General features: G+C 42.2%; 1 protein-coding gene across 2 annotated transcripts in view; it reads left to right on the forward strand.

The window, feature by feature from the left end:
* LOC138481015 (sodium- and chloride-dependent neutral and basic amino acid transporter B(0+)-like) overlaps positions 1–24,455 on the forward strand; it is a 995,695-nt gene that overhangs the window by 586,547 nt on the left and 384,693 nt on the right. For both annotated transcript variants that reach the window (XM_069612862.1, XM_069612863.1), the window contains one exon: positions 12,668–12,808. In XM_069612862.1, the coding sequence (XP_069468963.1) occupies positions 12,668–12,808 (141 nt within the window). The remainder of the gene's footprint in view (positions 1–12,667; positions 12,809–24,455) is intronic.

Genomic DNA, 24,455 nt, shown 5'->3' on the forward strand with positions numbered 1-24,455 from the left:
CGGTAGGATGATTCTCAACTGACCTCCTTGCCACCACTTGAGTCCCTTGTGCTCTCTCTCATTTATGCTCTCTCTCTCCACATTCCCCTACTCTGGAATGCTCTTCCTATCCCTCTCCGTACTACTCCAACTCTACCACTATTTAAATACGTCAAAGCTTGTTATTTCTGAAGAACCTATTTCCTAGCACTCTCTGCTACTACATCGCCACTCTCCCTATCCTTCATGGACAACAGTACAGCACTTTATTGTCACCCCTTCATCCTTAACTCAGCACTTCCTCTGCCATCCAATTCCTATGTCATTTTGTCCTGTCCTAGTCCCTGGTTTATGTAGCCACCTTCCATTGCAACATCTGGTCTTCATGTTACATGCCCTCACCTCATTGTAAAGGACCAATGTCCTCCTATCTGTTACCAATAATAGATTGTGTACATGTTTTTGTGCCAAACATGCATTGATTTTCCTGTGATTTATATAAATGTAAAAAAATGATCACCCTGCCCACCTCTACCCTACCATGAAATCACTGCTTTTCTACCTCTAAATATAATTGTGCTCCCTTTTCTTTTTCGGCTACATGCAGGATTTTCACAGGAATCACTTGCATTGAGCAGAAACTTCCTCATTGCTGCACTCACAAAAACATGTCTCTGGAGTAGCTATTGTTTAGAGGGGAGTTGACTTGCTTTTAAAGTTCTCAGCGGTTCTTTATGATGTGAGAAAAGACTTGTATTGAGCAACTGTTCCTTTAAGAAAGTACCCTTGGAAGCACTAGTACTGATTCTAACAACTCTAACCAGCCCTTCCAACATGGCTTTTATAGTCAACATTTAAAAAGAACATGAAGAAACTGGTACCCCCCCCCCCCAACACTAGCTATAGATTAAAAAAATAGACTGACAACAAAAACGCAATTTTACAAAACAGGTTTTTCGGCATTGTTAATTCTCAATAGAAGGAATATTACATTTTGGAGATGAGGAAATGCTTAAATTAGTCATTGTAATCCAACATGGACCCCTTGCTCTCGCTACCTTGCCAGATGATGCACGCCAGTCAAACTTTAAATATGACACCTGGTAATGCAGATTCAAGTGTTTGGGGTTGCTGTTGATGCCATTTTTAGAAGAGAATTGTGAAACCTTTAGGAGCTGGACTGTGCTTGTAGGCAGAACCAGCTTAATATGCGAATGGTTATTTCTCCTCTGGTAGGGTACATTAAGCTAAGATAACATTGTATAGCCATATGATTGGGCACAATTAGAATTGGTTGTATGGTCTTGTTTTTCCTCAGCAGAGGGAGGATTCCCACTTTTTTATTATATTTCAAAGTGACACACAAATGAAAAGAAAAATAAACAAATTAACTTAATTTAATAGTGAAGCTATAAAATGCGGTGTTAAAAAACGATATTTATGTCTCCATGGAAATTCGTATGTACCAGGACTAACATTCAGATTCCACAGAATAAAAGTCTGTAGCTAGGCTTTCGCTTCTCCGTATTGAGAATTTTAACCCAGACATTTCACAACCGCCTCATGCCCTTTTAACACCACAAGACACATACAATTTGCCCAAACAGATGATCCAATAATTCCCAATCTGAATGTATTTTCCTACATCTTGTATAGTGTATTCCTTCGTGAAACGTTGTATTTATATGTATTGCAGGTCAGGGCGTCATTCTTACCAGAAATGACATACATTGGAAATAATACAGGAGGCAGCGCCAGCCCTGGAATCTTAAAAGATTGAGACTATCTGGGAATGAGTAGCTGGTTGATGAGGAGGTCAGATAATGTGATCCAGAAGCCTAGCACAAGAACAAGGAAACTGGCATAGATATTGCACTTTTCCTAGGCCTAGTGCTAGAATGTATAATTGTACACATATTCTCATAGTCCCATCTACACCTATAAATGGGGAAGTGTGACTGGGTCGGCTGGAGTAAATTGCAGGGGTGGGCGGAGGCTACTTTGTAGGACAGAAAGTGGAGCTTGAGCCTCGTCTTGCAGCGCTAATCTGGTGAGGGTGTTCCAGTAGAGCATTGCAAGCAAGGAAAAGGCCCCGAAGCAGGAGGCGGTGCAGGAAGTATGGAGATAGTATGGCTAGTGATGGAGGAGAAACTTCCCCATGTGTCCTGCCATTACATACTTCAGCAATATGTTGCACTCTGTTATTATCTTCCATCTAGACGCCAGTTGAAAAATGCACTAGATTGTACCCACATCTTGGTATCTCTAAGAAAGTTCTATGAGTTGTTTTATCTGTGTGCACTTATGTGCCCTATGTCCCCCTTGCATTTGCTCTACCACTTATTGTACACCATGTTGCTCACACCTAGGTAATCCAAGGAAAATACTTGTACTGTTGTACACATTGTCTTACATCTAACTATCACTCGAAGCATGAGGAATTGTCTCTATATTAAAAGTGTCATGTTTACATATAGTGATCTCTCAAAAGCACCTTGCATTGCGTAGGACTGTTTTGTTGTACTCCACATCTAGGCACCCTTGTAATGGCACATTGAGTTGTGCACTTTAAATACTGTTGTGTTTAATGTTCTGGTTAACCCTGGAAGAACTGATCAATAGTAAGTATCCGCACAGAGGTATCACTAGGATAGTGCACTTAGTTGAGCCACATTGTATACCATTACATTTCATGCTCATGTCATCGTGAAAGGGCATTTCAGAGAACACACACACAGATATCCCTAAAATAACACACACGATTGCTTAATTACATCACTTTTCTCTTTCCTATTTGTGTGTTCCATGAACTGCTATTGCATTTATATATGGGTGTGAAGGTGCACACCCGTAGTCGAATGTTCCTCACACCTAGATATCCATAACTAAAGCCTTGCCTTGTTTTACATACTGTCTCTCATCTAACTATCCCTAAGAAGTCGTACTTCATTTTTTCTAAATTATACTCTATTTCACAAAGTGGCATCACTGACAACACATTGCATTGCAGTGTATTTTGCCCTCTTGTGTGCCATCTCTGGATATCCTGCACTATGCACATTTAATATGCTTTGTTTCACATCTGGTTATTATTTTTACATATCGTGGTGTTTCTTATCTGAGTGTCTCTACGATAGGTCATTCCATTGTACTCACAATAGGTTAGATGTCCTTTAGATGACACATTTAACTATTCCAATGTGTATGCCATTGTAGTTCATAAGTGAGTGTCCCTTTGATATTACACCACCACATACTGTGCTCTGTCTTGCCCACACCTAGCTGCACCTGACAGAGGGCCTTTCATTGTTTTACTGTTTGTCCCAACTCTAACTATCTTGAGGTTGGCATGCTGTAATTTTTCTATGTTATTGTTTTTTTGTGTTCGCATATAGGCTAAAAAGCACAATACATTTCTGTATATTTTGCCCTCTTGTATCTCACATCTAGATATCACTAAACAATCAGACTAAAACATACTACCCCAATCATTTCACATTCCACACCTAGACTTTCTTGGAGTAAATTCATGCTATGTTTTATTATCTTGTTCATTGCAAAGAGACATCCTCATGTCAGACATATCTCATGATAGTAAACCTATGTCAGCATATTTTAAGTTTGACCTAAGTGTATAACACTGCACAGTGACATTAGACACCAAAAGAAGGACAGCTGAGTCACCAGGGGACTAACTTAAAAACAATACCAAAAATATACAAACACAAACCAACCAGTCACCGACTGGCTCACACATATTTCTGGATCTCTCTGTAGCATTTGGCACAGTCAATCACGACTTCCTCATCAGGAGATTGGAAGAAATGGGAATCACTGACCTAGCCTTCCTCTGGATTAAATCTTTCCTACCAGATAGAACAGAGATGTCTGGATCAAACCTTTCAAATCCACCCCAAGGGAATCCACCTGTGGAATACCACAATGATCCTCTCTATCCCCAATGCCATTCAAAATATACCTGACCCCACTAATCAAGTTCATTAAAAGACACAGCTTCACATGCTACAACTGCGACACACAGATCACATACAAAACACAAGACACACATGAAGAAAGCACAACGCTGGTAGGCTACCTACCAGAACTCTGCGGTTGGATGAACACTAACAGCCTCAAATGTAACCTGTGCGTAACAGAAATAATGGTCATATCCCAAAAAGGGGAAAACAACCACTACTTCCTATGGCTGACAGAACTCAGAACATCATCAATGCCATCAATGATAGTAAAGAACCTTGAGTTCTGATGGACAATGAACTAACATTTGAGCCTCAGGTACATGCTATAATCAAGAAATGTTTCTTCCTCCTACACAAGGTAGAAAGGATCTTATCACTCCTATCTTTCACCCACAAAACACTCACCATCATCACACTCATCATGTCCAGAGTAGACTATGCCAACAGCCTATACCTAGGCATTCCGGAAACTTCAGTGCTTCCAAACGCAGCGGTCGGACTCCTGCTCAAACTACCATGAAGGGAACACGTTATCCCAGTGCTGAAAATGTGACACTGGCTTCCAATAAAACATTGAATAAGGGTAGAAAAAGATGTGCATAATGCAGAGAGCCATCCACGGCCAAGGAACAGAATTCCTAAATGAGAGAATAACCATCCAACAGGATGACTTAGATCAAACAACAACTTTTGCCTTGAACCAAAACCACATTCAAAGAACATTTTGCGAATCATCCTTTTCTCACCAGGAAGCAAAAAAATGGAATGGCTTACCAAAAAATATACACAATACAAGGGATAACCTGGAATTCAGAAAACTACTCAAAATCTGCTCTTCATTCTGGACCAGAAGGAAACAACTAGCAAACATAGATCTAGCTGGAAACAAGAAGCCCAGGGAGAGACCCATTACCCTAAACTTAATCTTCCATAACCAGAGGGCGGGGGGAGGTTGCCTTGATTACGCATGGCCACACACCACTAGCTTGCAGTGGAAACCATGGTAGATAAGGATCCCCCACCAGACAGCCAGGGAGAGCCCACAATCCCCCTAACCCAGCTGTTTCCTATCCCTAGACGAGGTGTACACACCATTGTCAACCATGTCCAAATACCACTAGAATCCTACAGAAAAAAACTGCCACTCTGCAATGGGCCTGCCAATTAGCTGGCAAAGAATATCATATCACACAGGATGGTCATAGATGCTGAGTGCAGAAACCCAAAGCAAAGAGGTAGGAAAAAACAAGGGAGCACGAAAAGCCAAAGCAAAGGAGGTAAGAAAAGAAAACTCTGCTATCCCAAATCTAAAACATGAATTTTCCACGTACATGTCTCCTACAGAAACTCTCAAAACCACCTCTCTGCACAGCAATCTGCACATACTTCACCACATCGCAACAACATACAAACAACACATAACCTGGCACAACAGCACATGGGAATCGCACCGACCCGAAAAACGCACCTAATCCCAGCGAATGGTGCAAACGAACTGCAGCTGCCAACAGGACAGCACAATTCTGCTTTCCTATTCCCTGTACACCCTACTAACCATCCCCACTCCTCCCTGTTTTTTCACACCCTCCTTTTTCAGATCTACCCTTTAACATTAACATTTAAATACAGCAATGAACCAGAATGACCCACACGCTCTTGGTGCAGAACGGCTACAAGCCACACCCAAGCCACATCCAAGCCACATCCAAAACCTGCTTTTTTCACTTTACCTCTTCACCTCCTGACACCAAAGAACCTTCATGGAGCACACCATGAAAACAGTGTAGGAAAATGGAGACATGAAGACAAGTACCAGAACCTTGGAAATACTCCCTGATTGAGCTGGCATGCAACCAACTCAAGAATGCAATATTAGAACACAAACCTCAGAACCATGGCCCTCTCATCACAGCACGGTTACACAAGACATCATGACCTTAAGAAGAACCCTCTTCCTATACCTATCCTTTCATCATCCCAGACCACCCAACAGCCACATTGTTGCTACAATCAGAGTAAATAATAAATCTGACCCCTAGCCAACTGGACCTTTTTAACAACAAAACATCAGACTCTGTACAGCTGGCCGCTCTCACAACCCATTAACTATGTTACACCTTGGACCTTAGTTCTCACATAGAACATTGGATAAATGCATGGCAACCAATGGCACGAGACCTGGTAAACAGCACCCTGATCAATTGCTGCGGACAGAACAGGGACTTATGATATTCTTAGTGATGGAGGAAAGGGCATTATCTTTATAACAGAAATCCGATTGACAGACTACCACAAGGTAATAACATTCCAACCAAGTGAACCAGATCGGCAAGAGGTAGAGGTAGCACTGTGGCACACAAGGAACATCTCAAAATCTTGACTTCACATGACATTGACAACACAATCCTCTAGCAGTCCATAGAGACGTCAATATTTGGATCAGGAGCAAACAGAATCTCATGTCAGCTCCTATATGGCCACCCAGCTGCCACCTCAAAAAAATGGCCAAAGGAGAGACACACATAGAAGCTCACAATCATTTGTGAAAAAGGCCTAGTAACTAGCTCCCCCTTGATTATCACCAATGTATTTTTTCCTCTCACAATCTGCACCGTAGGAATTAGGCAAAAGCACAGACTCACTCTGCATGCATATACTTTCACATAGAACTCGAATAACACGCTGCACAACACCAGTGCCACAAGAACATCACTACCTTTCACAACAAAAGTTCAAACCATAGCTTCACACATAGTTCACTATACTCTTACACACCTCCCCTCCTTATGTCTCTAGTTTACCTCTCTCCATCCATACACATACCAATTAGATGTGGATAGCTAGCAGGGGCTCAACCAAGCTCTCATAACCTTTAATGGCCATTAAGCACATTTGCATACTAGCACCTCCTAACTTTCCTGGACTTTTGACCTTCTGAGGACGTTCAACTAACAGCACATTGCGACCATACTCATGTTGCAAAGCACTACACAAATGACAAAATGAAATGAGATCAAAAGATTTAGGTACTATTGATCGATTGTCTAAAGATTATTTTTACTAGCAAAATGACTATGCATCAACTCCCTTCTGTCAAAGGACAAACAGCCACTGCCAGGAGAAGCTAGAAAACTCTAGTACCAAACACTAGACACTCTGTCCTCACTGAAGCCTATCAGTCCCTCTGAAAAAAAATACTTCATTAAGATGTTCACACCCCGGCTACAAACACTAAAAAATAAATCAAATAACTGTAATAACATGGAGGAAACCCCACAAGTCAAGGTTGCCGACCGAAGGCAACTGTAACACTGGATAACCAAAATCCTTCAAGCAATGAAAGATTACTATCCCAAACTAATCAATATAAAAGAAGCACGAAAGAATTTTACCAACTCATTAATGAGATGAGAAATCCCACTTAATGTAGCAAAGTATCGGGACTGTAAGATATATTCCATGCCACTTTTCTATTAACACAGTTATATTATTATATTAGATTGTGGCCTCTTTGGCTAGACATCAGAAGACCTAGTACTGCATTAGGCACACACTAGATTTTAACACTGTATATTGTAAATTGAATAGGCCACACAAGAACAGACCACCACACAGACTCACAAATCAATACTTCTATATGAAGATGTTTAGATCCGTTAACAAGGTGATACACATTTCCATTTGCATCAGTTATAGATAACAAAATGAAACATATCCAACATAGAAAATGAAGCACATTCCAAAATCAATCGGAAAAACATAAATTCACCCATGCATGTTGTTAGAGAAACAAAAACAGAACATGCAATTATACAGTTTTCTTTGGGTTCTAGAAACCCTAATTTGCATTCATTGATAATGTGTGCAGCATAGTATGACATCCTTAGCTGCTGCCCCTGTTTACTATTAATAGATTGGGGATGGAATTAGGAGACACTCTGGTAAGCACTTTATTGGTTTATGAAAGCAAATGCATTTTAATTGCAGCCTCAGCTCCCATTTACCCCTTGCCCTCAGACTAAAGTCGGGTTGGTCTGAGATTAGAGATAATGGACTCTCTTATGTAGCGTAACAATTCCCATAACCAATTTTGATTTAGGCAACTTCCTTAATCCCTGGGTACCTTAGAGATAGAGGGAGTTATGCCTTCTGGCTCAGTTTGACCTGGCCAAATCAGCCCTGCAGGAGAATCCAGTTACTTTGGTCCCTATTAATACTCAATTTTGACTCTTGTAACACCAGCCCCTTGGCCTGCTTGCAGTTTGAGCACCACTCAGCAATAGCCCCCACCGTTCATCCCAGGACTGTTCAGGACACTGCAGTTTGGAACCCTTTCACGTTGCCAGCTACCCAGATATCACCTTCACTCATGGCAGTTTACAAGGTCCCTGTGGAATTTGGCAAGATGCACGTATACTTGAACAGCAGAAGCCACCAATGAGGCAGCATGGCTTTCTCACTCCGATGATGTTTTTCAAAATTTTAAAACCACATTCCCAGGCCTTGCTCTAAATCAGAACTTTTGAATTCTCAGCCCCGTTTTACAGTCTAAGCCAGGCAAAGTCCAGAGCAGTCTCTGTCACAGGCTAAAATGGCCACAAGTCTTCCAGCAAAAATGCCAGGTAGAAGACCACAAGTGAAAAAAACAGGTCCAAAAAGCCCAGTCTTCAGCTCACAGCCCATCAGATGCCTTTCTTCAGAACCCAGCCCTCTCTCTTATATCACATATGGATCCTGAGCATTCTTATCTTGCTGATGTCACCTCCTTCACTCCAGCCCTTTGTGTCACACCCAACTTTTACATGTGACAGAGCCTTTGAGAATATTCCAGTGTCTTCTAGCACCCATCACACTGCCTCTGGTTCTTGGCAAACTGCATCCCTGCCAACGGTTTCTTCCTGCACTCGGAAGAAAGTAAAACATTCCATCCTATCTTGCTGTATCTCTGACTGAAAAACAACCATGTCTTTATTTTCCAAGGCTTTTCATCTTGTTACACCACGGAGTTTGCCTTGCAAAGCAAGCTATTCACCTTTTAATTTCTGCTGAATGTAACCCTCACAAGCAAAGCTGTTTTGTCCATGCACATGCTGTAATGCTAATATGTTAAGGCCTGGAGCAACACAATCTAACCCCCTTGGTGTACCCTCAATGCTGGACATTAGTACTAATATACCATATCAAACAGAGCATGTGCTGCAGTGTTGGCATCTTTTGAAACTGGTGGCACACCATCTTTGTTCAAATTAATGGCACACAGACTCTGTTGAAATCAGCGGCACACCTTTTGCCTTCAGGAGTTACCCTAAAAATATGTGATGATCTCACAAACAATTTCAGAAGCAAAGTACTGAACACACAGAATGCCATCACCGTTGCAATAAGGAAAATAATTGGAAGCAACATTTAAGCCCTCTGGATTGACATTCAGCCTACAAACCCAAAGATGAACAACTGTAAACCAATATCTGAACCATTTTCAAAACATTGATGAAACTTAGCAACCAAGTCAGCTCTGTGATTGACTGCCGACTGAAATAATTCCTTAGCAAGGACATACCAGGTTTATAAGTTTGCAAATTAATGAACTGCTCAATTAAAAGTGGAATTGCACTTTTAGGTTTTCAATACTGCCTGTGTTTAATCTCTTCTAGAAAGCACAGCAGGCTAAGAAGACCCCCCTCCCACAACTTTTGTTATATATGTTAAATCTGCTATTCCCTGCCAAAAATTGAGAGCAGTACAATTGTGGGGAATGTACAGTATAATACATTTTTAGAGCACTCAAATGTTGTTTTTGACCTGGGAGAGGCATTGAATCAGCTCTAGTTTCCATTTTGACAACCTCAAAATCTCAGCTGATGAAACATCACCTCGACACTTGTACTCTTAAAACCTCAGCCCTGATAAGAGAAATACACTAATTAGGAGGCTTGAAAAAGAACAGACTCCATAACACAACTCTAAAATAGAAGAGATGTGTCCTAAGGAAAATAACAGCAGTTACCTAAATGCTCCATTTCAGTTTAAATCCAGTACCCATTACTAAAGGATTACTCAAGGTATTCCCCAGGGATCACGCCTCACACTGTTGCTCTGTGACATCTTATAACTCCTTTGATGAAGATCATATATTCTTATAGGCTCACCCATCACAAGTTTCAGATGACACACAAATCACACACATCATATGCCAAATGACTGATGATGGAAACTACAGCACCAGCCTCGCCTCAGCAACTGCCTAATGTGAATAAGTGACCAAGAACACTGAAAACCCTGACACCCAGACCTGGCTCTCTGTTATGTATCCCAATGTCTCCGAACCCCCATTCACTACATGTGCCATGTCCCTTGGGCTCTACGTCAATAGATACCTCTCCTTCAAGGTGCACAGAGCAAGGAAAAGACAAAATGCTTAGTAGCAACTGTTTTTCCATTGCAAAATCAGCCCTTTATCCCAGCAAACAACTTTAGATCTGTTGTTCAATTTATGATCCTCTCCCATGGGGGCAATGCCCTCCTGCAGGGGCTTCTGATGACCAACCTGGTGTGCCTGAGATGAGTCCTACATGCTGCAGTATGATTAATAAAATATGAGCACTTCACCCAGACGCCCATCATCAAACGTCACTAGCTCCCACTGCAAGTATGTATCACCTTCAAATCCTGCTGTATCATATGGGGTCCCCAAGCTACCTCACCGAAAAGCTCTGCATCTATGAAGCCATCTGATTAACCAGAAGCAAGGACATGTGCAGACTTAGGTCCACTGGTGAAGGAACCCCCAGAATCTGGAAAGTACTCCCTCTCAACAGCAGACTGACCTCCTTGTATCTATGCTTCAGGAAGGAGCACAAGATCCTCCTCCTTAACACCTACGTCCACACCCCCTTCGCTCCCCACCTAACCTTAGACTGGGCAATCTGCTTTCCCTTCTGTCTCCCCTTGTTACTTCTCTTGCCGTCAAATTTGCCACTCTCCACCTCCCAGTTGTTAGCTACCCACTCCCTTGTATTGATCCCTTACAATCTGCTATCCTCGACATGTGCTTCCCCCATGACTTGTAGAACACTCTGTTGCTTCCTAAAGTTAAGTCTATGATTAATACATATACTAATAATAATAATAATAATAATAATAATAACAATAATCATTTTAGAGGACAATCAACAACCTTATTTTCAACAAATAAAAATGTAAATAATGACAGTCTCACCTCACACCACATCGGAACACCTTTACCATGGGCTTTGCAAATGGGTAAGGATCCTAAATCATCCAAAGTGATCAAAAACCAAGGCATATAAATAGACAACAAACTCACGCTGGAATCTCAAGTCAATTCACTATTCAAAAGGTCCTTCTACCATCTCTGCTCTTTCTGAGAGATTATACCCTACATCTCCTTCACATACAGAGCGCTGGTTGTCATCTCCTTTATTCTTTCCAGAAGCAATCATACAAACAGCATTAACCTAGATATGACAGACTACCTAATAAAAAAGTAAACTCATAGAAAGAACAACGGCTAGACAATGGGTCAACAGGATGAACACATAACACCAGCATTTTACTGGCTACCAATCAAAAAATTGATCCAGTGCAGGGCACTCTTCACACCCTACAGAAGGGCACAGAGCAGTATTCCTCCCATAAAAAAAGAAAACTCACTATACCAACCAACTAGAGACCAAAGAGAAACAACAAACTATTAGACACTAGACAATTTTGCAGAGAAAGACAAAGGGGTTCCGTCTTGTGCACTATGGTGGCCAAACACTAGAATATAATTCCCAGGGAAATCCACACCAGATAGAACCACCATAAAACATTCAGGAAAATCATCTAGAAACTTGGTTCTTCAATATTTAATAGAGATAATGTTTAGCCAACAGCCATCAAGTAGGGGAAACATAATTTCTCCAGACTTCACCTTTCACATGGAGCCTCAACCTAAGGGAGCTAATATAGGCTCAGTTGTCTTCCTAGAACACCACATGTGGCACTCAGGAAACTATAACAACTGAAAGACATCACATCAAGGCCCTGCCAAAACCCTAAGACAATGCTTCCCCTGTCTACCTGAATATCTAAGCCTCTGCACAGGACACCTTCATACATCAACCACTAAAGACAAACACCTCTCATAATACAACCAGCTGCATGGCCAATAATTTAAATGCACTACAGAATCCCCAAGAATACTTCGCACCTTTTGACTCAGCCTCAATTTGTCTCCACCTTACTAACCACACGCAAACCAGCCTTTTGCATGCTGATTTTAAAAACAACTCTCTTCCCAGGCTTCTAGCATCACAAACCTCCACCTCTAACTATAACTGACATACTCATCTCCTAGCTAAGGCACACCCACACTGTAAGCATGAGGCTGTCCCTATGAACACACATTCTGCAATGCCTCCTACATTTTACTCCTAGAAAGCTGAGAGGCATGCAGAGCCAAAATACTTCCGATCTGCAACTTCAACAAAAAGCACTGCAACCTTGCCATGGCGTCTTCCCTCAACTAATCAAAACCACCCACTCACTTCCAGATCCACCAGAGCACCTAGAGACATGCGAAAGGCAGCATTGCATGGTATAAATCCCAATAACAGAACAGAAAATAATCAATTAACAAATATGTTGTAAGAAGTCGTGAGAGATGTAAATAATATAATAGACATGTTTGTTTTCTTTTTCAGGTTGTTTATTTTACAGCTGTATTTCCATATGTTGTCCTGCTGATACTCTTGGTAAGAGGGGCCACCCTGGAGGGTGCAGGTGAAGGGATTGCCTACTACATTGGAGCAAAATCAAATGTCACAAAACTGTACGAGGCTGAGGTAAGGTGATGTCACTTATTAAATAAGCACGTTCTGAAAAGATGACCTATCTATCTATCTATCTATCTATCTATCTATCTATCTATCTATCTATCTATCTATCTATCTATCTCTCTCTCTCTATCTATCTATCTATCTATCTATCTATCTATCTATCTATCTATCTATCTATCTATCTATCTATCTCTCCATCTATCTATATCTGTATCTGTACCTGCAGACAATATAGAATGGAGGTAATTGCCTTATAGTTAAGGTGAACTAACTTTGAAGTCATTGGGTGTGTTTGGTTAAAGTTTCCCATATGCATTGCCTGGCAAGGCTCCTACCCCAAATTGAATAATGTTGGGTGAATTCATTCATCGTTATATGTGTTATTAAGACTTTAATAAAAACACATTTTTTGTGGGCCAAGCTTATTCATTTTTCCATAGGTGAAAATATGCACATATAGGGCCTCATTAGAAGGCCTCCATACCACAATCCGGGCCCGGGTTCTTCGAATGAGGAATTACCGGACCATCGCAACCTTGGCGGACCCAGTAATTCCCCGTCCAAGGAACCCCGACCCGGTCCATCCCCATTCCCATTCGAGCCCCCATAGTGCTCAATGGGAATGGGGGTGGAGCTAACAACGGGCCTGTTAATGATGGTCCCGTTGTTAGCTCCCTGATCCCCTTGCAGGAACCGTTAAGGATTCCCGGTTTTTCCAGTCGCCCATTGCGGGACCCGCAAGGAGACCTCGTAATAGGGTGGAACAGGTTTACCGGCACCGGCACCTTTACTGGTGCCGGTAAACCCATTCCACCAACCTTATAGTGAGGGCCATAGTCTTTGTTTTGGTTGCCTATAAATCTGTGCAGTAGTTTCTTAAAAATGGGTGGAGAAAGAGTTGCCACTGTGTCCCAAAAATAATTTGGTCTTTTATCGTTATTGGGCAAATTGGCCAGTAGCCATTGCTGGAGGCTATGGCCTGAGAGGCATGGTTAGATACTGCTAAGGCGAGGTAAGATATAGCATAACAACATTCTTGACATTGTTTGAAATAACTTTAGTTAAGAGACAGCTTAAATGAAATGCATTGCACCGAATTCCATGAAATTCATGGATTATTGGAAGTGATGGCATCCTTAACTCAAAGCTCCCCGTTGATGTATCCACAGTATCATTTATGTCATTGATGATGCCATCTGTGACATCATGTATGTGCTAATAGGCAGGGTGGTGGGGGAGTCAGAGTGAAGGTTTTCATCACTTCCAATACCAAGTGCAGCTGGTTTCAGCTGTGAGTTCTGCAACATAGAGAAGTTTATTTTAGTTAATTTTAAAAGAAATACAACACCTTTTCCCTTTTAGGTATTTTCAACAATAGCTAGGTTTGCTAGCCATACGTCTGCTGAAAGGAGAGAACAGACAGTGGTTTCAATGTTCCAGGTCCCACCAAAGACACCCACACCTAGATTTACATCCAACCATTCAACAGCAGCTAACCTCTTTTGTATTTCAAGGTGTGTCGTTCAATCCTTAGGGAGAGTAATCGAGAGTTGAATTTAAACATCTTGGCTTGCGGCTGACCAGCTCAATATGCTAAGAATTAAGGGAGGGCCTATGTGAAAATCATACAGGGGATGGAGGAATACAAATGAGTTCCTAATCACAATGCTCCAATTGCAGTATGTGCCATTCTTTGGTGAATCACAGGGACGTCATTTCACCAAAATTCCTGGGGTAGCAGAAATGACACCACACAACCCTTGACCTCTGATGACATCACAGGAAGTGATGACACTCGCCCTTTCACACCTTGACAAAACAAAAAGTGGCATCAAATAGCACTGTGCCTCAGTACACTAAGTAAAATATGGTTACGATATCACTGTAATAGTGTATACATACATTTCGTACAAGAATGCATCACCATATGTAGCGTTAATATCAGTGTGTAAAGAGCCCATATTACCAAATTACTGTGAATGTAAACAGACCTACAAGGCCAAATGATGCCATGCAATGAAAAGAAAATGCTTGTGGCTGTTGCATGAAATTAAATAAGGTGTGTCAACACAGTCAACCCTTAGAAACGGAGCTAGAACCAAGCACATCGACAGTCATCCTGTTGGGATATGCACACACACAAAAAAGATTTAGCAGGTTACATTTATTTACAGGCATTTTCATTTGTTAGACATTTCGCACATATCGAGTGTGACAAGGAGAGCAGAGAGAGAGACCCTCATTAGTTCACCCGCCCCCCTGCCACAAGCCCACATTTGTCACTAGCAGTTGTGTGTAGTCCATGGTGGCTGCATGAATATGTGCAATGTTCCCATATAAGAACATACTTCCTCTGCTGGCTTTAATGCCAGTAACTCTACGGTAAGAACACATGTCCAAGCTGGTACTGCCAGTAGCCCCACATAACATACTCCTGTTGGGTTTGCATTTTTCTGTGAGGTCAGTTAAAGTAATGTCAATACGATGGTGATAACGACTTTGTAAGATGGCTGTATGTTTAGTAAAGGCCTGCCACTTTAGTTAATGGTCTGACAAACAAAGGGCATTACTAGGGACAGCAGGACGTTACCCAGACTTTATAGCCCATGGCCAAGGTCATTATTGTAGTTGGTATCCACCTTATGGATGGACAGAGTGAGGCTGCTAATAGGCGATGATCAACTTGTAATAAAAGAAGAACCCTGGGGGCTCGCCCACTTGGTGCCATATCCCTACCAGTGCACACACAGAAACAGTTTCATGGGCAGACAATGGGTCAGGAGAGTGGCGTGAAGGCTATGGCAGTGAGAAGGGATCGGAGCAGGAACACCCTGATTCAGGGAGATGTTGATGTGAAGCCGCAGAGACAGCCAAGAGATGGGGCTGTCGACAATATTGGGGGAACTCGGTCAAGGGCGAGCTGGGGCAGAAAGCAAGATGGTGGAGTGGGGCGCCCTATCAAACAGTTGTGAAGATTGCAGGCTTGTCTTGGAATACAATGCTCACGTTGCTTATGTCCTCATCGGCCTCCGCAGCATGAACACTCAAATCAGGGCCCTTAATATGCACATTTGGGGTTATGCGTGAATTTTGATGCACAGGGCCTGACTCCAGGAACACCTGCTCTTTCAGAGGTGCAGACAGTTCTCACGTGAACTCACGCCCTGGCCCATTTGCAGGCTTATGTTTGGTGGATTTGCCTGGGGACGCAGGATCGGCCCAGATGTGGCAAACCAACAAACAGAGGTCGCTCTTGCGACCTCTTGCGACCCCCAAATGACATTGCTGGTGAATCACCCACAACATGCATTTTACGACTGGCCAGGGATTTCTTTTTTATATAATAACATGGCAGTTATTTGATGCTATGTCATGGTATTATCATAAAACGAACTCAAGAAACGTCATTCTTTCCTTTTGATGAATGGATGCTACTGTTCAAGCTCATTGAAGGTTGCAGATAGTTGTGGAATTTTTTAAAACAGCTCTCATAGCAACAACAAATTGGAAACCCAACCCATGAACATTAATAAACATTTTATGTATAGAGTAAATTCTGTATAAAGAAGGTTTAAAAAAAATAGAGAGTGTGTGATTGAACTGATTGTTTAAATGGTGTGCAAATGCAATGGAGGTATTCTTTAAATGCCAAATGCTTAGCATCATGGATAAAGGGAAAACAGGCCTTCTAATTTTACTAGATCTCAGTGCAGCATTCGATTTATTAGATCACAGCTTACTCGAAGTTGCGCTGGGCAAAACTGCTAACTGCTCATTAGCAGCAAAAAAGTGGATAATGTCCTTCTTAAAAAAAAGGACATCACGTGTTTACTGTGGAGATAAATTCTTGACAGAAAGAGAAATTCTTTGTGGGGTCCCTGAGGGAGCTAGCACGTCCCCTCTACTGTTTAATATTTATCTTAGATTTCTTTGCCACATATTAGATCATATGAACATCTTCTTTACCAACTATGCTGATGATACTCAGCTAGTGATGGAACTTTGTGGTGACCACAAAAAAGATAATGATAATTTACTTAAGATCTATTCCAGTATAGAGCAGTGGATGGACACTAACTGAATGTGCTTAAACGGTAAGAAGACCGAATTGATGGTCTTCAGGTCCCATGAGGCTAGAAACTCCCTCTTTGCGGAATATAGCTCATTTCAGATCAAAAACACAGAGATCAAAGTTCTTGACAAAGTTAAAACATTGGGCATGATGATGGAAGCATAATTAGGAGCTGAAGCACAGATGTTATATATAAAAAAGACTTGGAACTATTATCTTAGACTCCTTAAAGCCATCAGACCATACTTATCGGAGGACAATTGCGCCATAGTGACCAGGGCAACCATTTTATGCCACTTGGATTATGGTAATGCCCTGATGGTCGGAGCAAACAACAAATGCCTTCAAGGTTACCAGATCATAAAGAACAACGCGGTTAGGATTATTAAGTATATATCCAAATCCGATCATATCAGTAACTCCAGAAAAGAGCTGCACTGGCATAAATCTCAGAAACAGAATTCAATTCAAGACCCTCACCCTAGCCCATCGCTGCATCTATGGAAAGGCACCAAGGTACTTGAAATCTAAAATGTACACCTATGTACCAACCTGCACTCTAAGATCAGCTGATAAAAATATGATTGTGGTAGCCGGCCACAAACGAAAGCTGGGATTAGGCAAATCCTTTCCGATCATTACTGCAGGGCTGTGGAATAACCTGACCATTAACATAAGAAAAGAAGCTAATTATCTACGCTTCCGCAAGCAAGTGGAGACTGACAACTAATCTGCAAAAATACCCAGACACGCATTTCCAGCGTCTGTTTTGTCTCGTTATTTGTGTTCATCCCAGGTGTCCATGTATCTGCGCCCGAGACTTGCGAGTTACCGGCGCAATAGAAATGTTTAAATAAATAAATCAATAAAATAGATTGCTACTAGTATAGAGCACACCTGTTTGATGGGAACCTAATGTAGTGAGTTAGTTGGGAAATTAAGAACATACTTTTTAAGAGCACTATGCAATCTGATGTTCTATATATAGATACATCTGAAGGGGATTGGGGCTTTTCTATACACCTTTTTTCATGAAGGGCTTTTTTAATGTTACATATTTATCCATTCATTTATTATCACATTTTGCATATTACTCTTTTAATATGTGTATCACTTGAAGGCATTTCATTAAATACTGAGGCACAGCAAGGAAATGAGGCACATAGGTTTGAAAATGCTACCTCATTCCTGTTCTCTGTCCCTGGACTTCACTGCAAACCAGACCTCTGGTTAGGGATGGCAGTCATACATTAAAGCTTTCCATTGTCATCAACATCCCTGTCTGGTTGTCAAATGGTTGAGCTGTATTTGCAGTCGTATCTCAAAGTCCTTCAATTTGATGAACTTATGTGCCGACCAACATCTGAATATTTCCAGAGCATCTCGGAATCAGGCAATGGTGTGAAGTCTAAAGGCCTGATTCACAGAGCGTGCTCCTATGAGATTGCACCATTATAAACGGCTTCTGCATAGCATGCCCTATGTGTGTTCACTTGGAGAATTAATAGTTTTAGTTTACCATTTCATGGATGTATCACTATCTGTCTTGCATATGTGGCTGTTTTTAAAATGTTTACCTGTTTGCATTTTGATTAACATTTTCACATAATTGACGGGGGTTATGGATTAGATTTCTTTTACTTAAGTGCAAGTCGTGTGCCATTCAGGTAAGTAAAAAATACGGATGTGTGTAATAGTGCTCACCCCATGTAGCTTACACTGTTGTATTTATATGATATGAGATCATTGAATGCATTCCTGGTTGGTTTGGTTCCACTTGAACATGATGAATGTATAAAAAACACAACATTCAGTCTAAGTTCAGTCCTCTTCTGGTGATCACTCCTTGTTCTGACTCTCTGTGAACCCAATGCTGTCCTGATCTGAAAGTGTGTCTTTAATTAACTTACGTCAAAGACAGTAGCTCACATGTCATCACTTTTGTAAGAGGTTTACCAAAGCTTGTTTAGAATAGGAATATCTACTATGTTTGGCCAACATTCAGAAGTTTTACTTTGGTGGCCCAGTCAAAAAGTGACAGTATTTCCAAATGCTAATAGTGGTAAATTAAATATGTATTTTACAACAGATCTCAATAACGTTTTTATTGTCAACTTCTGATGTTCTTGCATTGTGCTGATACAAGTTAGACAAATTAAAAATAAAAGGAACGCAAAACTACACAAGTTCTTTTCATCATTCTCTCGAAGCTGGACTACTGTAACAGCCTCTATCTAAATCTTCCTGCATCTACTCTCTGCCCTTTGCAACTCATCCAGAACAGGACTGCAAGACTAGTCCTTGGCCTCAAGCCCAGGGACCGTATCTCTCCAGGATTGAAATCACTACACTGCCTCCCAGTGGCTGCGAGGAATAAGTTCAAAACCCTCTGCATTGTCCACAAGGCCTTCTGGGGCCTTGGGCCAAAATACCTTCAACTCTCTCTTCCTAAATATCTTCCTTCTCGAGCTCTTCGCTCATCCACCTCCAACTCCCTCAGGGTCAGCTGCTTCTCCAAGCAACGAGCTGGGGGTAGATCTCTCTCCACAGCAGGGGCCTCCCTCTGTAACAGCCTTCCTGCCTCCCTGAAACTTGAGGAGAACCATCTCCGGTTCCGGAAGCACCTCAAAACCTACCTCTTTGCCTCTGCATTCTCTCCATCTCTCCCCTGCTAAAATCACTGAACCTGCACTGAATCTGCAACTGGGCCACTCACCGATCTCGGTCCTTGGCCCAGCCACTCTTCCCTGCACCGCCTACCTGCACTACGGGACTGTCTCTGTATCCTACAGCCCCTCCTCCCGGCACTTACCTTGCACTTGCCACCAGCTGGCCCTATTATTTATCTTGTATTCTACTAACCATGTACTGCACTTTTCCCTCTCCCCTTCCCCTTGCACATTTCCCTTTCCCCTCTACCCTTGCACTTGCGCGATCTGAATGACACCTGGCCTAGTAGGATCATTGTCCGTCTCCCCTTGCCCCCTCCTTGCCTCGTTGCGCCTTGAAACACTTGTGTATAGGCGCGTTACAAATGCCATATCATATCATATCATTGAAAAGTGTTTTATCAGGTTTGGAAGGTTGGCTTTTCAGAAATGGTTTCAAGTGGCTACTTGGATGACTATTTGGTTTCAGGCTTATCGTACATGTGTTGCTCGACACCCACCCACATATGCGTTGATTGGATTGATCATTGAAATGCCCCTTGTCAGTTTGGTATCCTGTGATAAAGTTTGCCTGGGAAAAGGTTGCCAGGGGGTGACATTTGCCCAAATTTGCATTCCCAAGAAAATCAAGCACTCTTTCCAAATATTGTAGGATGGAGTATATAATAGTAAAGAATACATGTCCTTGAATATGTGTGGGAAAGGCTTTTAGGGGTGCAGTGGAACAAGCGCCTTCCTGGAGACTTTTTCACATAACATTTTCACAAAGAACTTGTCAGTTACACTAGGTGTGTGATATAAATGTGTCTATTTCCACCTGTCTCAAGTTTTCTGGGGCTAATTCATGAAAAGGAAAGCGCACTCTCAGAATCACTTAACCTACTTTAGGCATTTTTTCAAATCAATTTACAGAAGTAAGCAAACCCAATAAACAAATTGAAATCAAACTTTAGCAGAACTTGTTAGTGCTTTGTTGTGCTAAATAGCACCTTGCCACCCGTGAGCAGTCTCCGTGAGCAGGCTCCGTTGGCCTGTGCTGTTGTGTTTGTGCTTTTCGACTCCATTGCCTACCTCGTGGAAGGAAACCCCTTCCAAGATGGCCGACCGCCGTATGGCCCTGACTAGTTCCACCTAACCAGGCCCAGCATACATCTTGGGGCACCGATTGGCCTCCAGGCGAATTTAAACAGCTTATCCCGTGAGCCGGCTGGCGGAAGCCTGCCCATGTCAGCAAGGCTCAGGAATCAAGGCTCTCACCTGTCCACAGCCTGTAACCAGCCGATCACGCCGTCCGCCAGACCCCCTGGTCATTGCGGCCCATCTCTCTGAACACACGCTCTAAAGGTAACTCTTACTCCTGGCCTCACACTGCTGTCCTACCTTTGTGCTGCCAATGGACTTTGAATGCCTACACTGCTCTACCCGAGAGTAAGTCTAAAACATTATATTGCATACAGCGTTACAGCCAATTGTTAAGTCTCCCAATGACCTATGAACATGTTATAATTTTAACTGCCTCACATCGACTCCATGAACTGCCTCCCCTATGACAAATTAAATGTTAATTGCTCATGTTGAATGTGCCTCATTGAAAAACCACCTATTATACTGCCTTTGCATCTGTTGTTTGTACAATTCTGGCCCCATCCAACCTGATCAGCATTAGGACTACCCTGCGCTAGACACCCATTCCCCCTGCCTTACGATGTGATTAGATCACCACGGGCTAACCTAGACTATACTCTAGCCGCTGGATGCTGCAAATATATTCCCACCCAAACCTCTGATTGTGCGTATTGTCCTTCGACTTCGCCAACTGCGCCCTCACTGACCATTAGTATCTGTGTCAAGTTTACTCTCTCCCATCTGAATATCGATTGCGTAAATAGTGTTACTGCATACTCATGCCTATGTGCTCCACCCACCGATGCTAACCCAATTGTGTTCTGCGCATCATAGCACTACTGCGTCTCAATGCTCCGAATATCATGTCCTTTCTAAATCTGGACTATATTTATCGATATTTACACTGCCTCGGTACTACCTGTCACTGATTGTGCATTTACTGCATTATGTACTACTTGCCACCCCATTGCCTCACGGCCCATTCGTACTGCATTATTGACTGACTTGATATTTAAATTGTGAACCCATTGCATCGTTCATACCTATCTTGATGGTGCTCACATTACCTGTGTTGAGAATCCTGTGCTTTATATACTGTACTCACCTGCTACATTATTGACTTAGGCGGATTTTTGATTAACTTTCTGCCTATTGGACATACACTCTGTGTATTTAGCCAAATTGTGCCTACATGGTACTGTTCCCACGTGTATGATTGTGCATATATTGCTGCTAAGAACATGTGCTTTTGTACCCCCTTTCCATTTCCCATGTGTCTATTTCGGCCCACCTGAACCGTATCATTGTACCTTTAGGGATTCAAATATACCTACACGGCCCAGGATACTTTGTTCTAGCTCCTGGTGTTCCCCTGTCATGTTCCTTGACCATTAGAGGCGTATAATCCTGCCACACTATCACCTGCTAAACATGCTATTTTAAAATAGCATATATATGGCTATAGTGGCCATTATACTCTCCCTAACTAGTACCTTAGAACACCGTGACTAGTGGATTCCTCCATACGAGGCTGGTCAAGTTTCACCTATCCTGTCGAAAATGACAGCCAATAGCCTCAGTACTACCTATCCAAACCACTATAGTATCACAGGTCCTAGAGCATTTGCAACATACCTTTGCACCACTATTGCTAGAAACTTTAAACTCAGTGCCAGACTTTCTAAATTGCACAAACCCCTTACAAGATCCTTATCACCAATTAACAAGAGGACAACCTGTCCCTTTGGCCTGAAGCCTTTGAACTCCAACAAACTTACCTCTGGGTCTGCCTCTTGTGCCAATGCCATTCAGCATATGACACCTAAACCCAAATTCATTGACAAGCACACACTTAGTCCTTTCCAGGGTACAGCCAAAACAGAGGCACTCTCCCTTAAAGGAGCACTCCTGAACATGAGATCAATTGTTGCCCATGCCACAGACATTTCCGACCTGATATTGGAAATTAATTTGGACTTCCTCGCCATTAGTGAGTCCTGGCTACACATGCTGCAGGACCCTCGCTTATGTTAGCCATCCCAGATGGCTATACGATATCTAGGCAAGACAGAGATGGAACTCGAGGCGGAGCTATCGCCATTAAATCTAGAGTAAGTCTCTCACTAAGACTAGCCCCCCCACAAACTTTGCAATCTTGTGAAATTCTCACGGCTAAACTCGCCCTATCCAACTACCAGTCACTCACTATCCATTTAATCTATAGACCACCTGGTCCTCTTGGGACAATCGAGGAGGATATGTACAGTACACTAGCCAACGACCTTAAAACAACGGCCAATTACTACTACTAGGTGACTTTAATCTAGGCTTCAATGGCCCGGCAGACAAGTATGCCCATGAAAAAGCTAACATTATTACCACATTAGGACTCTCACAAAAAACGAACAAACCCACCCATATCAAAGGGAGAACCTTAGATTGGGTAGCCAACTATAATTGCACAGCCACCATCACTTCCATCTTGCCGTTAGTGTGGACAGATCACTCCCTTGTGTCCTTCACACTATCAACCACCAGATCACCTCCCATGGCCCCCCAAACTGTCCCACCTTGCCCAACTAGAAATAAAAAGAATATCACAATGGACAAAGTGATCCCTGACATTCTCCCCACACTAAATTCACTCCCTGACAACTTAGACCACGATACCTTGGTCCATGAATATAATAAAATGATGCTCACCACATTAGATAAGATCGCACCACTCAAACTGAGACCAAGTAAACCTAAAGCCCACCTAAACAAGTGGTTCACTCCACAATTAAAGGACCTACGTCTCCTAAAAAAGAAAGTGTGAATCTACCTGGAGACTATGCCTGTCCACTGAAAAAAATGTCAGACTAATTACAATCTCCACACAATACAAAAATGGAATCTGCCTGGCCAAACAAAACTCCTATAACAAATGTATTGCCAACTCCAACTCAAGTATGAGGAAACTATTTACCATACTAAAAGAACTAGACTCTCCGATACCCATACCTGACATCTGCATCAAAAACAAAACCTGGTGTTGAGATATTCAAAATTTCTAGCCAATAAAATAAAGACTCTCCAAAACAAAATAAACCATAACAAAGACTCTCTGAATATACAGCACCCCCCGAAGACCCCTGTCCCAGTGACATACCTACGGCCAAGATCACTATATTCTGTTTCACTAAAACCTCCATATTAGAGGTAGAGAAAGTTATCTTATCTATTAAACCCTCTAACTGCAAAGGTGACCTCTGCCTAGCTCATATTATAAAAGATGCTGCCAGAGACTTGTCCCCATTTAAATCCAAATTGATTAATGCCTCCTTCACTTCTGGCACCATCCCCTCCAACCTAAAACAATCATGGGTACTCCTCTCATTCCCACCAACTACCGACCCATCACGACAGTACCTTTCCTTCTCAAAATACTGGATAAGGTTGCATATACACAGATTCAAAAATGTCTCAAATCACACAAGCTTCCGGGAGTAAGACAATCCGGTTTTCGCCCATTACATGGTACGGAAACTGCCCTGTTCGACTTAAAAACACAGATTGATGAGCTGAGAGATATAGGTAAAACAGCCCTCCTCCTACTTTTAGATCTATCAGCTGCATTTGATCTTGTGGATCATAAGGTCCCGTGCAATCACCTGGACTCAGCAACTCACTTTTCTATAGAAGCCATCAAATGGATCGAATCATTCTTGAGCGAGAGAACCATGAGAGTCTTCTCACCATCAGCAGCAGCGGACCCTATCCCTATCACGTGTGGTGTACCTCAGGG

Source organism: Ambystoma mexicanum, chromosome 5p, assembly GCF_040938575.1.
Source record: "Ambystoma mexicanum isolate Mex_15411 chromosome 5p, UKY_AmexF1_1, whole genome shotgun sequence".
In the NCBI taxonomy this organism is placed as follows: domain Eukaryota; kingdom Metazoa; phylum Chordata; class Amphibia; order Caudata; family Ambystomatidae; genus Ambystoma; species Ambystoma mexicanum.